We start from the raw sequence: 18,315 nt of genomic DNA, 5'->3' as shown, positions 1-18,315 counted from the left end.
GGGATCAGAGCTGTAGCGTTATATATATAGTTCAGCTCACAGGAGGTCTTGTTTTCTACTTGAAAAATTCAACGTTTTTATATCCACAGACGAGAATAAATTCAGTCGGCTAATAGGTTTAGCTCAAATCTGCTCTTTTTTTTGCTTTTTGCTTCATTTGCTAAGAGCGTGAGACTGCTGTAGTAGCAAGTAACGAACAGCACTAAAACTCCAGTTTGCCGTTCTAGCCTTCGTTCTTCATCTTGAAGGAAAACCTGGCCGTGTGACCGCACATACATATACTTTTACATTATGCATTCTTCTAAAGAAAATCACAGGTTTAGATTCAATGTATTTTAAATGTTAATCCAGATGATGGTGCTGCTCCTGCTGCTCTAGCAAGAAAACATTTTATCATTTCACATTTTACTAAAAGTGTTTGAATTTCCTTTACAGTTTATGCATGTTAGAAATCTATGCATCATGTTCCAGTTGAACACTACAAACCACAACTTAAAAACATTTCTCTTGTGTCGCCTGCTCGGCCTCCTTTGCATTTCACTCCTGTCCTTTTGTTTTTCCTCGTTTACTGATCTGTCTGATCTTTGCACTCAGGAAAAATGTTACGACACCAGCTGCGTTGTTTGATTCAAAGCAGAATGAGCTGTTTGCTTCTGCCTTATGTTGTCTTTGTCTCAATGGAGTATGTTTTGTGTTCTTTATGAGGATTTGTCATGTACATTTGTTTTGTGTAGTTTAGGTGCAGCTGCTATTTCAGTTGCAGTACTGATGGTTAGCCGTGATATTATAGATTATTTTTGTTAATCAAGACTCTGTAAAGCCTAAATATAAACATTCCTGCGCAGTTAGCTTGTGAGAATGCTTTTGCTGCTCACGCAAATGCGGTTAAATATCAGCAAGAATAAACTAGCGTACACATGCAGTCAGTCGATGATTGGTGAGAGCATTCTGACAAACTAACTAGCATCTGTAAACCTCACAAGAATCTGTTACTCGATACCCAATTCTCTGTTCAAATGCAAATGCTCCCTATGTGCCTTATGTATAATTTTGATAATGAAAACCAAAGAGGTTTAGGTTGTAAATTCTATTTTGATGAAAAGTCATATGATTGTATATATATGCCTTAATGTTAAAAAAATAAAGTAAAAAAAACAACAAACATTGTCGTAACTTACCTCATTTAAGTTGCATCAGAATATAAAAAGGTCAGAAAACAGTGTATAACTTTAATTTTCTTTTATTGTTTAATTATTTACATTGTCCAGTTTCTCTGCCAACAAAAGATGATGCAGATCGACACATTAAATAGAGGAAAACCTCTCTTACAAAAACAATGTTGGCAGTGGAGGAAAGCACAGGTTGTCACCACAAAAATCCTAAAGCTAAACAGACATGACGTTTTAAGGGAAGCACTGCTAACACTTCCTCAATCCCCTCAGAAATGGTTCACAGGGAGAGAATTAGATTGGATACTTTGTGATTAAGCAATGGCGAAAGCTGACTTAAAATTCAATTTTCTAAATGCCCTGTGAGAAATATATTAATAAATGCTCCCTGTTTCCCTCTAAATCCATTGTCTGAGATGTTTTTTTTGGGAGGGGGAAGAGCAAACTTTACATTGAGCAAGAAATCAGCAAAGCATCTCCATGATATTGAGGGAAATGAGAGGAAATCTGTATCTGCGTCAAAGTACTCAAGGTCAGATATGAACTTAGATACAGCACAGGCTTATAACTAAATGCAGCAATTGTAAGACATCAGTGGTCCACGGGTGAGAGTCAGAGCTCAGACTTCTGGTCATCTGCTAGAATGAATCACATTTACAGACTCAAGTCCCAGCAGCAGGTAAAAGTATAAAACAGATGCACTGAAGATACACATCAGGTAAGTTGATATTAAAAGAAAGATAAAGGATGAAAGGAAAGGAAAGGAAAGGAAAAGAAGAATGAAAACATGAGACTGCATGGCTATTTTACATTTGAATCATTGTAACATAAGCTTAAGAGATAAAAGCCTCCCTACATGACCTTCCTTTAGTACAGTGGTGATTGTAACAGTGCAAACAGCTTCCTGTGGCACACGCTACAAAATAAGACTTAGGAGAAAAAAAAAAACAGCATTTTACAGACAAAGACAAAAAAGGTGATTTTTTCTTCTAATGCCAAAGCCTTTGGTTGAGCAATAATTCTGACATTCATATGATGGTCACTGACGAAACACTTGCTGTTGCTAATAGCACCATTTAAAAATCAAGCACTGAGGTTGTTCCTGTACGTCATAAAGGCACATTCACAGCTTTGAGATAAAGCACTCTGCTTCTAGTGGTGTACAGTAAGTATTTATCTTCAGAGTAGTTTATTTGCTGTGGGGTTTCCTTAACATCACAAGGGAGGAGATCTGACTAGTGATGGTTCCTACATTTCTAAAGCACCAATAATTGGATGTTTTGTGGGCTAGAAAAGGATTGATGTCCTTTGTAATGTCTCTCTTCTCACTGGGAGATTGTCCCATCATATGTCCACTGGCTACAACCACTCTTATAATTATCTTCTCATCTCTTTAAAGCTGACTGATCCCTAACTTTGGCTTTAGTTCGTCCTATTAAAAGATGTCCTATCAGTGGCTGGAGTTGGCAGTCGTAGCCCACGAAGAGTTGTTGATCAGGACAAGCAGGTGGAGTATTTAGAAGGCAAGCTTTTTGGGAATCTCCCAAGTAAACTCTGCTCGGCCAAAGTGGCCGTAAGAGGCTGTTTGCTGGTAGATTGGTCTCTTCAGGTTCAGTTCCCTGGGGGACAGAGGAAATAGAGGAGGAGGTTTCACTTCCGCAGACAAAAGCATTTACTGGAACATTTAAATCCTTATATGATGAAACAAATATCATAATAAATAATATAATCATAGTTTGACAGTTACTTGACAGCCTAATTGCAAATTGCTGAGGAAACTGTAAATGGTGACAAAAACCAAATCTTCATGGGTGACTATTTTAAAGCCCCCAATGTGTACAACTTGAAAACGTCCAACTCTGGTGCCTCCAAGTGGTCGTATCAAAAATGACAAAAGACAGCAGCACATAGACTGCACCAATTTTCACCAGGCTGCATTAATGATCATTTTCTTTATCAAGTAATCTACTGATTGTTTACTTGATCAATCAATTAGTCCATGCAAGTTTAGAAAGATAACCATCATTACATGCCAAAACCAAAAATAATATCCTTAAATGACGAATCAGTTCTCAAAGCCAATTCATTTTCTTTCCATATTATTATAATATGTCTCACATTAGCTCTATTTCTAAGCCCATGTATGCCATCAGAATTATTCTAAAATCTTTAAAAAATTTAATCAAAGCCGTCTTGTTTTGTTTTACATACGACCAATACAAAGGTTGACTCTGGCGTTTACCTGACAATGACTCCTGGCCGCAGATCAAAGTTCTTGTTGACAATCTTGAGCAGCTCTGTCTCTGATTTCTCAGAGGACCCATAGGTGAACAAGGAGATAGACAGAGGATGGGCCACTCCAATAGCATAAGACACCTGAAGACAGGTAGACAGAGAGGTTTTTTTTGTTTTTTTATCTGTGCATATTGCTGCTTCAAATGCTGGTAAATTCTTACTGAAGTCACACAAAACTCACCTGAACCAGAACTCTCCTGCACAGTTTGGCTTTGACCAGAGACTTGGCCACCCAGCGAGCAGCATAGGCAGCCGAGCGGTCGACCTTTGAGAAGTCTTTGCCAGAGAAAGCTCCCCCACCGTGAGCTCCCCAACCTCCATATGTGTCTACAATGATCTTCCTGCCTGTGACACCAGCATCACCCTGGTAAGGAGAGTAAAACAGTGATTAGTGAGTTTTTTCTTTTCTTTTTTCAACTATTTGTTTCCAGCTTAAACAAACACAAAGTGTGACAGTCACCTGTGGTCCTCCAATGACGAAGCGACCACTTGGCTGGAGGTGGTAGATGGTCTTGTCATCCAAGTATTTAGCAGGAACCACAGCTTTGATCACCTGATTGAATCAATGCAACATTAACACCAAGGATGCGATAGTTAATTGATGCATTAGTGAGAGCCCAGTTCGGCTTGTTTGTGAGCACTACCTTCTCCTTCAGGACCCTCTTCTGGTCCTCCAGAGAGATGCAGTCGTCATGCTGGACAGAGATCACAATGGTGTGGACTCTCTTGGGGATAACAGCTCCGTTCTTCTGGTCATAATGCACTGTCACCTGTGGGATGGATCAAGTCAATGTTGGAGCACAGAGTAGTGTTTAAATTCATTTGTAGATGTACTCAATCTTCAATTTCTTTCACTTTTAATCTAATTTATGCGCCATTCCCCACATAATCATTCAAGTTTCCGGTAGAAGTTTTAGGTCCACATCCTCTACAAAAAGTGGCTTCAATATCTTGAAGATCCGATGATTAATGGAGACTGCTGTTGGTCCATTTTAAAGGAAGTTAAATTTTTATCTGTCTCTGTTTTTTGTCAAATGGGTTACACAAAATATACTGAAATGATCTGCCCCTAACATAGTGGAAGGATCGTACTAGAAAACCCAGTAACCCTTAAATTTACAGGCCGTTTATTACGTACATAAACAATAATGTCAAGAAAAAGCCAAGAAATAACAAGTAATTGTGTAGTAATGTCAAGAAATAACAGTCAATTTCATAGTAATGTCAAGAAATATAGCCAATAAATAACGATTGATTGTGGCATTCCCCCAAAAATGAAATGAAAAACATGACATTACTATGAAATTGACCATTAGTAGGCTATTTCTTGACGTTACTACGCAATTACTTGTTGTTTCTTGGTTATTTCTTGACATTATCACGTAATTAGCGGCCTGTAAATTAAAGGATTACCGAAAACCCAATTAAATTGGAGCCATTCTCGTGTCTGCTGTTGAGAAGAGATAATTAATTACTTTGTTAAGTCATTAATACTGTAGTGTCGTTTACATATTCAAATGTTTGAACTACTCTCCCTTTGAACTTTTCCCTTATGTTCACACAAACATGTTACAACTTAAGTGTTAGACATGGGACAAAAGGTTAGGTTAGGTTATCTAGTTAGTAGATTCTTTGTGTGAGTGGCTAACTGCCTCCAAATCAATCACAAGTCTATTATTTCAACACAGACAGCTTTATCTTAAATACTCGCGGTAGCCACCGTTGATCCGATTTTGTCTACTGGCACCAAGAACAAATCTCTTGGAAGACACCCAGATTGGAAACAATAAACTAATTCATCCCCGTGCCCGTGACTGCCGTGGTGTTTCTCTTTGAGTCTCTCCATGTGTTGTCATACAAAACACAGTGTAGCCTCACCTGTGTTTTAGAGTCAGGACGCAGCCAGGGGATGACACCGGTGCGTCTGAGTTCGGCCATCTTTGAGTTGAGTTTGTGGGCTAAGACGATGGTGAGAGGCATGCACTCCTCCGTCTCATCTGTGGCGTAGCCGAACATCAGGCCCTGCAGAGGAGAGACAGAGACAGAGATTTCTTAGCTTTATTGTTGACTTTTCTAAAAAACTAAATTTGAACTTAACTGTAGTGTAGTATATGTTTGCATCTCTGCTTCGTTATACTTTTTTACTCTGTCACAGTTATATTTGCAATAATCACTCCACAGTTTTAAAAGCATGTTCAATCAAAGAGAGACTAAACCTTTAATCTTTTATTTCAGTAGCTGTTTGAAGCACAAAGGGGTAAAATTATCCCAAGTTTCACAGCCAAGATTAGAGAAAAGTCCAAAAGTAGCTTTGTGGAGCAGAATTTAATTTTTCCTTCTTTTCAAACCTGATTAATCATCTCATGAACCCATCAGATTTGTCTTGTGACTACAATAATCAACTAGTTGGCTTAGCTGAATGACTGTGTGTTATGTTACAGTATGTTGCTGTTTAATTAAAATTAGCTCCAACTGCAAGAGATCAACACAAGCACTGATGGATCATGTATCAATAATCAAATATTGCCATACATTTCTCTGCAAAATAAGTACTTTTACATGAGGTACATACAGTACAGCTGATAGTGCTTCTGTGCTTTTATTTAGGAGGAAGTATAACTTCTGTGAGAGACCTTTTTTATTTCTTTATTTGAGTGTGTTTGACCACATCTCTAATAATTATTGGTGTTTTAATCTACATGATTGAGGTTTTGTTGCACCAAATGTCCCAGATCGTTTATAATTCTTTATTTAAATAACACTTTTCTGTAACACAATAGGTCAAACACTGCAATATGTGTTTTTTGTCACTGTCCTCCAGCGCTCCATCCAACAACAGTGACAACGACATGTTCCCCAGTTGCTGCAATAATCGTACCTGGTCTCCTGCTCCGATGTCCTCCTCCTGTCTGTCAACATGGACGCCCTGAGCAATGTCTGGACTCTGCTGCTCCAGAGCCACCAGCACATTACACGTCTTGTAGTCGAAACCTACAGAAGAAAAGCAAATAATTGAAAATCTGACAACACTGCTCACACATAATCTTTAATTGTGTTTCCTATGTTATTTTTTTACTGCATCACCTTTGTCGGAGTTGTCGTAGCCGATGTGTTTGATGGCGTCTCTGACCACCTTCTGGTAGTCCACAACGGCCCGGGATGTGATCTCTCCACAGAGCAACACCATGCCCGTCTTACACACCGTCTCTGTCAATATGATCAACACATCACATGTGACACGTCTAATTAAATCTGTGGACGCACGTTTTACTTCTGGACTTCGGCCTGATTTCTGTTATCAGCAAGTTCACGGGGTCACGCTCACAGGCTGTTGTATTGTGACCTCAGAGGTCAGTATTGAAATATGATAAATAACCTCAACAATGCTGATGACTTAAATTCCAGGTGAGATTCGGGCCGGTGGGTCAGTTTGTTTATTCTGTGTCAAAACTCATCCACATGTTGCTCTTTGCCTTACTCTTTTGTTACACATGAAATGATGGAATGAAAAACCTCTCCCTCTCTCCCTCTGTCTCTCTGTGTCTCTCTGTTTCAAACAATGACATTAACTCCTTGAACCCTTGTTAACTCACCGCAGGCCACTTTGGCATCTGGGTCCTGCTTCAGGTGAGCATCCAGGACAGCATCACTGATCTGGTCGCAAATCTTGTCTGTAGATAAGCAAAAGGCATTAAGATAAAGGTTTAAAATCAGAACATAAATGTAAAAATTATGTGATTTGAGTTGTATTGAGATTTATAGGCCTGTTTATTTGAGATTTAAAACACATAAAGAACTGGATTTGATTTTATTTATTTATCTTTACATATTGTTAATTTTGTACAATATTAAAAATAGATGTTAACTTAGGGGCCAAGTGTACAAAAATGTCTCTGAAATGTTAAATGGTCATATTTCAAAAAGGGAGAGTGTTGAATTTTAGTGTCATCAGTTAGATTTTAGTGCTGCAGCAGAACAATGCCTCACAAAACACTCCATTCATCTCTCTCCGTCATCCTGCTGAAGCAATGCAACACACGAGTTACATCAGAAACAACATCAACATCTGGTTGCATTGATTCTGCAGCACACAGAAGACGGTGCAAATGGTATAAAATGGTTTATATTTGGCTTACAGCCTGCAGGTGTTGGGGCTACCTATGATTGTGACGGGCCACTATCTGTGGGAACAGCCCAGAACTCAAGGGACGTTATCAAATCCAAATGTGCACACTGTAGCTTTCTGTCAAGGCCACACACCTCTGTTCAAACAGTGCAAGGAAATACTTAAAGCCATGAAATTTATCATGGGAATACTTGGCTTCAAACAGGCTGCAGCGTTATTTAATGCTAAGCAAATACAGGATCCAAAATGTTCAACAAAACAGTGAAATTGTCAGAAGATAGGTACACACAGAGTGACGTGTGGGAAAATTATTGTTATTGTTAATTGTACAGTTATAAAGTTAAAGGAACAAAAATGTTGATTTACTGTTTTCAAGAGAATTAAGCCTTCTCCTTTTCGTCACAGCATTTTTGGGATTCATATTAAAATAGGCATTTTAGATCATGGCTATCACATGGGCTTGTGTTTATTTTTACTGATAGGTCTTTCTTTTATTTTTTTGTATATTACCTCTTTTGTGTGTCAGTAATATAAACGAAATAGAGCAAAATGTCCAAAATGTCCTTTTGCCACATTTTCTTTTAAAATGTATAAACATTTGTTAAATTTTTCAACTTTTCTGCTGCTGTGTTTTTACATAACCGTTGTGACGTTCTGTGAAGCTGCACCACTGGTTGACTCCAATTGATTATCGATTCAGCACAGGGGACTTTGTAAGGTTACATATTTGTGAAAGATTACAACACATTGACAGGAGGCGGTGGTGGCTGGGTGGGTGTGGGTGGGTGGGTGAGTGGGTGGGTCTAAAGGTAGCAGGTAGAGGGTAGTGTATGTTTAAACTTTCATTATTAGGGATTAAGTTTAAATTAAACCAGCTCATTCAGGTGTGCGCAGAACATCTCTACTGCAAGTCCCATTATGCAAGCATTAAAATTGGTCAATTTATATTTTAAATGTTTATATATTGCTTCTAAATGCTAAATGGCAGTCATAAAGTTCGGTGCTGCCAGCTTGATAGTGTTAATTTTTGAATTTTAGTGAGAAGCTACATCAAACACTATAAACCAGAGCTAATCTCTTCTGAACTCTCATTACTCCTCTCAGAGAACTGGCAACCCAGAGAAGCTGTGAAAGGTTAATTAACTTTGGATAGATTTTTTTGTGATTGATGCATCGGTGATGATCCTAGTCCATGTCCCTCTCTGTTTTGTTGGTCCTTTTTTTCCTCAACCTGCAACCTAACACCAGCCTGTCACACACACACACTCACCTCCTGCCACCCATAAGTGAGAGTGAGAGTGAGGGGCAGTAAGCACATGTTGCTGTGAATGGAATACCAACCATGCTTGGAGGGTAAATATGCAGCACTGTGGAGTTATTTTGGACATATAGCTCTACTGGTGTAGAGCTGATTCATATGCACAACAATGTTTCAGCCAAATCACATTCATTGTTAAATCTATTCTCCTGTCCATAGGTGAGGGTTAGGGTTAGGGTTAGGGTTAGATTTTAAAATTGTATGTTTTGGCATCATGTTTATGACATATTTTGAATTTGTCTTGTAATACAACCTCATTTAGTGCCACCTTGAAGTCCACAAACAGGTAGCTAAAGTCGATTGAAGACTCACCTGGATGTCCCTCTCCTACGGACTCCGACGTGAACATGAAAGAGCCATCGTCCAGATGATCACTCATTTTTTCTAAAGGACCAGGTACTCAGCGTAACTCAGCACACACAGGGAGAAAAGGTTCCTCAGTTCCCACCAACAAGCAGTCCAGAGAGCTCTGAAAGCTGCTTTATATTCCTGCTGGTTCTCTTTAAGAAAGAAATGAAGAAAGGGGGGCAAACAGCCCTGCAGCCAATACAAAGTCTATCCTACAAAACTCCACGTCTGTGTCCACATGGTCCAATATATATGGCTAAGAGAACACACGCACGCACTCACACACACGCATACACACTGTCACTCACACACACACACACACACACACACACACACACACACACACACACACACACACACACACACACACACACACACACACACACACACATACACATATGTCATGTGAATCCATGGGACAGTCCATTCCAGGGGGGTGGGTGATGGGAGGGCATTTCAGCTCATGGAAACTACTTGTTAACCCCTCGTGTACAGTGTGATGCTGGAGTGAGTGTTTACAGACATGAACTCTGCTTTGACAACACTACTTTAGGGTGTGATGCTTCTTGGGTGGGAGTGGGAACATCTTCAACAGCAGGAGGGGAACCTCACCCCCCACCCCCCACCCCGCATCACACCGGTGGGACAGCTCTGTCTGCTGGGACTTGGCCAGGTTGGGGCAACCTATGGGCAGAGGGAGAGAGAAAAAAGTGGTTGTTGTGAACTGCTAAAATGATGCAATTGCTGGTTCTCCTGTTTACGCCATGCACTGAGTAGCTAGTTTGTTCAACAGTGTGACATGTGCACAAAGCACATGCGCTAGAGAGGAAACAAAACAATGACATGCATGTGAAATATGAAGTGCTGCAACAATTTGTTGAAATGAATGAAAATGAACAGGAACCAAACATTTGATCGTTAATTTTCTGATTATCTTATGGCGAGAAATCCTAAGTAAGTGCACCCAGTCAATAAGCTAGTATTGTGTAAGATCAAACGAAGGAACTCAAAGTAATCTGAGTCTAATATTTGTGTGAATGTGAATGTGAAATCCTTACATGCAAAAAAATCAACTGTAACTTCAAAATAAATGCAGTGGTAGTGATAGTTTCCATGTCACATCAGGCAATATCAGGCAGTAGACATTTAAAGTAGCATAAAAGTATAAAAAGTATTCCAAATCTGTGCTTCAGTACAGCACTATGTAATGAGTTACTTTCCATTACTGCCGGTAACCGGTAATTAAGTTTAGAACAGACAGTCACCTGTTGTCTAAATGCTCTTTTCCATCCAAGTGTCTGCCTCAGGCTGTTGTCTCTGTGCACAACTGCAGAAAATCTTGAGCCATTTGCTGAGAGTAGATCAAATAATGAAGATGTATCTCTCAGATATCTGGTGGCCCTTCAGGTGATTCACTGTGCCTGTCCTTTTTGCAGAAAACCAGGGACTGTGCAAGTGATGCTCACAGGCGCACGCACACACACAAACACACACAGTTGTGTGTGCATGCACAAACATACACCTGGAGTAACAATGGGACTGTCAACCACACAGACACTGACTCTGTACCTTTTCATTTGGCGTACAGGCTCTGCAGACAGAGAGAGATAAACAAATCTCTCTTTATTGTAGTTTAAACAGTGCAGAGGAACAAACCCTTTCTGTCCGTCTCTCTCTCTCTCTCTCTCTCTCTCTCTCTCTCTCTCTCTCTCTCTCTCTCTCATCTGGCTCTAATTTCAGTTGGTGTTGAGTTGGCCTCGTGAAATGAGAGGAGAATTTTAACTAGCTATCTGTAGTGAATAAAATACCACTCTTCCTGACTACTTTAAGGCTAATTTAAAGCAGACTTGACCAGAAAACCAAAAAAGTACCATCTACATTAAACATAGAGCCTCAATAAGCAGGGAATATACAACCTTTTTTTTCTTCCCAATTTTATGGAAAGTCTGAAATGGCTACGTACCAACTCATTCAGACTGTTCAAAAAAGCACAGAGGGCCTGCAGGTTGATGCAGCTGCAGCATGTGCATTGTCGACCTGAAGTAGATAGAGCTTGTATTGTTACGCAACATTATGAAGTACAAATTTAGTAGCAGATTTAGTGTCGGTGTTGTTTGGAGGAATGGGTGAGAATTAGAAACAGCTGTGTTAACATAAAGATAAAATACAAGCCAGCAGATCTAACCTGCAGGGGCAGGAGCTGCATGCTGGGAGTCGTATTAAAGCTGTGATATAAATGGTTTACTAAAGCTAATGGATAAAGAGTTCAAACAGGTAACATAAGCATTGCAACTGGTATCTAAAAGGAATCGTAAAAAGCTCTGGTATAGTGGTAGGCTATGGATGCAAATTTGACCAAATCTAAACAGCACAAAAAATCCTGCAATATTTTGATTTGCGGCAGAGCTGATGCACTTAAATGAAACCAACACAAACTAGATTAAACCAAAGAAGGCATGAACGTCCTGCTCGATGCCGAACAGAACAAAGAGCCAGTCTGACGGCACAGCGAGCGACCTCTGGATGATACACCTCTGTTTGTTTTGGCCTGGCAGGAGTCTGTGTGTCAGGATGAAAACACAGCAAACCATCTGACGAAGAGAGAGACCGACTTCTCTCCGACTCTGTGTGGGTTGCCTCTAAACACCTGTTAATGACTGACCAGGAAAAGGGATTTTTTCAACACTAACAAGCTGGTTCTGGTTATGTTGTCAGATAACGGCTGTTAGTTTGACGTGTCAACATGAAGGGAGTGAATGTGTGCTGGGGACTGATTGGATCTTAAATCGACTGGAAATAATAATAAAAATATGACGTAGATTGGACATACATGTAGGAAAATACTAATAATCCACATATTATCATAAAAGTGTAACATTGACTTCTACCTTATCGGTGCTCTACATGAGATTAACACAGTGAAGGGTCTTAAGGTCCTCTGACCTCTGTGTGCACAAGTTATCACACATATGGAGGTCAGACCATCAGGAAAAACAATGCAATCATGAACAAGGTCATTGGTATCGCCAATGAGTAGTCCGTATGACCGAGTATTAATGAATGTCACTTCCTTTTGTTCTGTATTTGATCAGTGTAGTGACTGTGACAATTATTCATTTGTTCTGATTTGTAGAGCAAATCTGCCACATGGTTTTCTTCCTCTTTAGCTGTACCTGAATTAAAATTAAACTAGCAGGGCACAGACTTCTGCCAAGACCAATGATGTCTTGATGTCAATGATGTTTTTTTCCATGATAAAATATCATACTGCATGTTCCTCCAAGGCCCGTGTTTTATTGGTGCCAATTGTTTCTGTACTAACAATACTTTTTGCATACTCCTGCTGATAAGCAAGCTCTTGCTCACAGGGTATCTATCAGACAGGGTTTATTTTCCACCAATTTTTAAATTTCAGCTGTGTTTTGTTTGAACTATTTTGTGGCTCCGAAACCCAAATTTGATCACATCAAGTGTTTTTTGATTGTCTGTCTTTAAATTATCTTAACTGTACACATAAAGAGATTTTTTGAATAAACTGACTCAGATGAAGAGTTACTTGCAATTACAACAGATGTGCAGTTAGATCCATATTGACAAGCTTGAAACTCAAGACAGAGTTGTGCTAACTACTACTACTAAAATTCACAGAATTATTCTATGTAATTCTGTGAATGGATTATTGAGTTTAGTAGGTCAGGGTGAAGAAGTGGATTTATGAAACCTTCTGGGGAAACACCATTGATAAAGTGTGATTGACAATAAAGTTTACTGAACTGAACTGAACTGAACTGAACTGAACTGAACTGAAAAGTTAAAATCCCTCTAAGACTTAGGCCCAGATGAAGAGTAAAATGGTAGCACAGGAAAGTTGTTATTTTAAGTGATTCATGTTATGCAAGCAGTACAGTTAGAATAAGTAAAAAGAAATCCTCCTACAGAGAGTCTGACAGTAGACATCATCATATAGAAAAATAACAAATAACAATCACAAATGTGGCCTCATGACAGTGTCTCCTCCTTCTGTCTGATTGGCCACACGAAATGTGTGTCACATTGCCCCTCATTGCTTGTCAGGTTAAAAGCTGGGGTCAGGGTTTTGGGGTCACTTTAAGGTTTGAGAAGTCAGTCAGACTCAAACTCGACAGAACAGGATGAGATAAATGAACCCTGGCAACCTCAGGGGCTGTTAACACCTGTTTGTCTTTCCCCCGGGTTCAGGGACACACAGTTTACGTCGGCAGCTCGTCCCTTCTCGTGCGGTTGCCAGCCAGTTTCATCTGGATGGCGGTCAGAGCAGGCAGAATAAGTTGGATCTCGCCAGTTGTGAGCTTTTATTGCATTGGTTGAGAGATTTGCGGAGCGTGTAAAGCTTGTTATGTAAGGATATACACATCAATAAAGAGGAGATAGTGAACACAGACAACAGAATTGGGGCATTTTTATGTATTATCAGTGTTGTTGTTCTGTGTTGTCACAAGCTTTTACAACCTTGGTGTTCAGGGTGAATTCTTACTGTGCTCATGTTTTATTTGTTTTTTCTGCTTCAAAGCTGATCACAGGTGGAATTTTGGTTTTATTGGTTTTATGTACAATAAATTCAAGTTTTTCAAAGTCTATCTCTGTCATCAAACAGCTGTGCAAGAGCAGGTCTCTTGTTTCAAATGAAGTCAGACAGTAATTGCTATGGTGCTCCCTGTCCTTCTTTTACCACTGCCCACTTTGCCCTCTGATTGGCCATCACTCGCCCACTAAGAGTTTGACATATCCACCAATACTGGCGGGTGAGAACACCACACAGGAGGTGGGGTGCAAATCATCATCTGTGATTGGCTGCTGGTCCCACACACTCCCCACCAGAGGATCACTGGGCCAAGATTTGTGTGTATGTTTGCATTGTGTGTATACGCATGCATGCCAGTGGGTTATGAAAGAAATAGGTAAAAAAAAAAAAACAGCCTTACCGAGTCAAGGCCGAACCTCACTTGAGCCTCACAAAGCTTCACTTTATTGTGAAATTTAGGGGGAGAAAAACGATTCAATAGCAATCTATTGCACTTCATAGTAGATGACCAGGCTGGCAACAACAAAACCGAGCATCCCGGCAGGCTCCACCACACACACACAAAAACACACAGCCCTGCATATGGCTAAGCAGAACAGCCAGAGGGAGTGCAGCAGCTGGGCTTGTGGACGGTCATCCTATCCCATCTCTATTCCAGCCCATTTTGGACCCTCAGCACATTCCTGTGTGAAGCTGCCACCAATGAGTGAAATATTACCACAACACAATTCTAGCAACTCACTTTCATCATGTGTATCACACATACACACACACAAGAAAACATGTTTCTGTGACTGTCAGTAACGCCTTGTAGAAAAGGGTTAATGGAAAACAATGAAAATCTGACAAGGAGTCAGAGAGAGAGAGACAGAGAGAGAGAGACAGAGAGAGAGAGAGAGAGTGTCTGTGTGTGTGCGTGTGTGTGTGTGTGTGTGTGTGTGTGCCTTCACACGCTCTCAACGCACCTTGAATCCCCTTTACTATGCACTCAGTTGGACTCAGTCAGTTATCAGTGTTTCTTCCAATAAAGCAGCTATCTCTCCTGGTGACAGCTGTAAAAAAAATGGAGACAGGATATTTTTGAAGACAGACTTTATCTATAAATAGACATGTAACCCTGAAAAAAAATCAGTCTTCTTAGACTATGGATCAAGTGCAGAGTGCTTTTTTGAAATAACAAATATAAATTTGTTATTTACAACCAACATTCAGTGTAATGCAGTCCAACAACATCACTATTAAAAGCAAGACTTTTGGTCTGTCGTAAATATGTTATATATGATGCTTATGTTTGTCACAGTCAAGTGAATATATTTGGTTTTTAGACTGGGCAAGTAACCTTGGTTTCAGAAAAATTATAATGGCCACTACATATGACATATTATTGTATGCATACACTGCACACTGAGGTCTGTCTGAATGCTCCCTACCTAGCCATGGACCTCACTGCACGTCACCGTACAGCACAGACTTGAGGTTATAATGTTATAAGATGGGATGCTCAGTGGACGAGCGGTTATAACACGTCCCATGTTGGTATGCCTGACCCACTGATCGCTAGTTCGACCCACCAAGATAATCCTTATAGCTTTTTTATTTTTACCATGTATGAAATTAGCCCAGAGCACTGAGAATGTAACTGTTATGTGAGAAAATGCAAAAGCATGATGCTAAGAAGTGCTAACAACACAACTTAGTACTTCCAGAAACAAACTGAAACTTCATTTCATTTAATATCGTTTGTATTTAGCTCTCAATTGAAGTTCTGAAACCTACAAAAAATACCAAAAACTAAACAATCAAATTGAATAATAAAAATGTTTAATTAAAATAATTTAATTTTGATTTCTGAATGAATTTATCCTAAAGTTACTCTAAAATTCTGTTTGTAATTACTCATGGTTGTGGTATGTTCTATTTGAAACTTACAGAAAATACCACAGCCATATGTAACATGAAAAATCACATTATTCAGATTCAACCACAAACGCCCCATTGGTTTGCAATGTCACTAACCTGCAGCAGGGGTCAGTCTTGCTATGAGTTCAGACAGCTGGAGTGTGACGTGAATATTTGAGAAATTAAGGCAAGTTCAAATCTGCCTGATTAAAAAAATCAGGAGACAGAAACACATTGTATGTATTTTATATTAAAGATGATATTTACGATATTTACAATTCTTAAAAGTGTGACACAGTTACAGAATTTCATGTTGAATATGTTGTTATCGCTCTTTGATGAAAGCTCCACTCTGCACCAAGCTGATCCTGGTACTGAGGACTCAGCTCAACGAGAGCCTTGTTTCACACCAGTGTGTGAGAAAATTCCTGTCATGTTACGTTCACATAAGCAAAGCTTTTGCTCTGATTGGACCGGTCAGAGTTTAGAGGGCTTAAGGGGCTAGTTGAAAACATCAGATTCCTCCACATTAGCAGCAAGTCACAGTCTGGTGAGTATGGCCTTTTTACATTTTTCAGCATATTTACATTGTCAAATGTTCATTTGAAAAAAATGTTTAAGTTCATTTTATTGGTGTTTTCCCTTTGTCAATAAGTAGAATTGAAAGATTTTGTTAATGTAATCAAATTTGTAATACCTGTTAAGGGTTCACATGGGAGAACCTGAACAATAATATGAAACTTCTGGAAAAGCTCTGTGTTTGCGGTTCTTAAGAAACGATGGATAAATATACTGATCGTCAGATACAATAATAAGCTAAAGAAACCAACAAAGTGTGCATGCATGCAACTGTTTCTTGCACACAAAGCCAAACAAATATATGTGATTTGACTGATGGTCAAGCCAACTTAATCTTGTTAAAAAATTCCTAGAGGAGAAACGTTAATCTTTTCAAATGTTTTCCCTGTAGGTGGCCTGTGGAGCAAGTCCGGGGCCATGGCGACTGTGACCACGGTCTTGAAGTGTTTGGGCCTATTTATTGTAGACTTCATCAGCTCCATCACAGACTGGTTCCAGACCAAACCAGTATGGGCCAAACAAGAAGTGCTGGAGGATACAGAACTGAAGACCACTGGAGGGAGTGAGTCAGACAACAGAAAAAAAACATCTATTCACTTTGCAGACACTGTGCACTTGTACGCTGCAGAGTTCCCGAGTCATTTTTAATATGAAATTCCCTCTGTGTGCTAAATGTCTTAGAATTGAGTTGGATTAACAAATGACATTAATAAAGACTTTAGATAAAGGTGAACTCTTTCCAAAAGGCTAATCAAACTCCAGGATTTGGTGCCTGAGATTATTGACAGCACACAAATCAATCTGTGGATGTTTTTATTTGTCACTTTTAGTCCACGAGCGACACAAAGCCAAAACTTTGTGGGAGAAAACTGGAGCTGTGGTCATGGTTGTACGTCGACCTGGATGATTATTGTGCAGAGAGGTATGACATCACATTGCCCATATGTGTTTTAGTAATGAGAACGCACTACTGTGAGTGCACTGTTGAACTCTGTGTCCTCTCTCTCTATAGGAAGCTGCTGAGCTGTCCTCTCTCAAGTCCCAGCTGCAGGATCTTGATGTCCCTCTTTTTGCTGTGGTCAAAGAAAACCTTGGCAAGGAGCTGGACTGCTTCAAGAAGTACTTCTCTGGGAAAGTCTACTTGGATCAGCAGGTCAGCTTTCACAAAAACCTTCCCCTGCACATGCCTTTAAGATATTAAGTGAAACACAGAGGGTTACATAATTTAAGCCAATAAGCTGCTTTTATCTTATTCTCATAGAGAAATTTCTACGGCCCAGAGCAGCGATGGATGTTTCTCTCCATGTTTCTGCGTATTGGTGTGTGGAGGAACCTCTGGCGGTCTTATCGAAGGGGCTTCAGGGGAAATCTAAGAGGTGAAGGACTTATCCTGGGCGGAGTCTTCGTCATTGGGCCTGGAGATCAGGTGGGCTGAATAAACATTTTCTGGCAAGTGTATCTGGAGGTTTTTCATGGGTTATGATTATGATATTTTTGCCTCTCAGGGTATTCTACTGGAACACCGCGAGAAGGAGTTTGGGGATAAAGTGAATATGCTGGCAGTACTCAGAACAGCCCGCAAAATGCATGACGACATGGCAAGATAGATCCCAACATGTGAATGAATGGACTACTGGTTTAAGTGCTGATGTGTCGTCATGTTTCCATGTACATGTCTTTTGGTCTAGGCCTGGATCTACAGCTCCATACAGCCTGCTAACATGTTAGGCTACTCTGCTCATATTGCAACTGCATAAAGCGTCTTAATTGCCTGGCCTTGTTGTGTTATGCAATACCACAACTGTGTGGTAGCGTACTTACACTGTCTATGAACCCACTGTCAGTGTCTTCATATCTGGCCTTTGCTTGTGTGGTGGACTTTTGTGTGTTTTAATGAAGATCTGTTTCTAAACTCTGCTGAGAGAACAGCTCTGATGCCAGCATACACAAACCCAACACTTTCAACAGGCCAGATATTGGCTTTGACATGATGGAAAATAAACGACTGAAGTGCTTTTTG

General features: G+C 39.9%; 1 protein-coding gene and 1 pseudogene across 3 annotated transcripts; one reads left to right on the top strand and one right to left on the bottom strand.

Moving 5' to 3' along the window:
- Positions 1-1,224: 1,224 nt before the first annotated feature.
- On the bottom strand, positions 1,225-9,476 carry mat1a (methionine adenosyltransferase 1A; the record flags this gene model as incomplete). Of its 2 annotated transcripts, XM_083987619.1 has the most annotated exons (10): positions 9,221-9,473; positions 7,058-7,135; positions 6,549-6,671; positions 6,343-6,455; positions 5,343-5,486; positions 4,109-4,234; positions 3,925-4,017; positions 3,646-3,828; positions 3,412-3,545; positions 1,225-2,788 (listed from the first exon to the last, which is right to left on the bottom strand). In XM_083987619.1, exons 1-10 carry the CDS (start codon positions 9,285-9,287, stop codon positions 2,686-2,688), a joined length of 1,164 nt encoding a protein of 387 aa, XP_083843745.1. In that variant the 5' UTR covers positions 9,288-9,473. The 2 variants fall into 2 exon arrangements, with proteins under 2 accessions (XP_083843745.1, XP_083843746.1); XM_083987620.1 differs by lacking the exon at positions 1,225-2,788 and having other exon boundaries at positions 3,408-3,545; positions 9,221-9,476.
- Positions 9,477-16,255: 6,779 nt separating this feature from the next.
- Positions 16,256-18,305, top strand: LOC310997998 (peroxiredoxin-like 2A; annotated as a pseudogene). The gene is made up of 6 exons (XR_014596501.1): positions 16,256-16,266; positions 16,687-16,857; positions 17,126-17,217; positions 17,308-17,448; positions 17,557-17,721; positions 17,801-18,305. The product of XR_014596501.1 is annotated as a peroxiredoxin-like 2A (transcript).
- The last annotated feature ends 10 nt before the right edge of the window (positions 18,306-18,315 follow it).

Source organism: Trachurus trachurus (assembly GCF_905171665.1).
Source record: "Trachurus trachurus genome assembly, chromosome: 15".
In the NCBI taxonomy this organism is placed as follows: Eukaryota; Metazoa; Chordata; class Actinopteri; order Carangiformes; family Carangidae; genus Trachurus; species Trachurus trachurus.
This window is presented reverse-complemented; position numbering and strand designations above follow the sequence as displayed.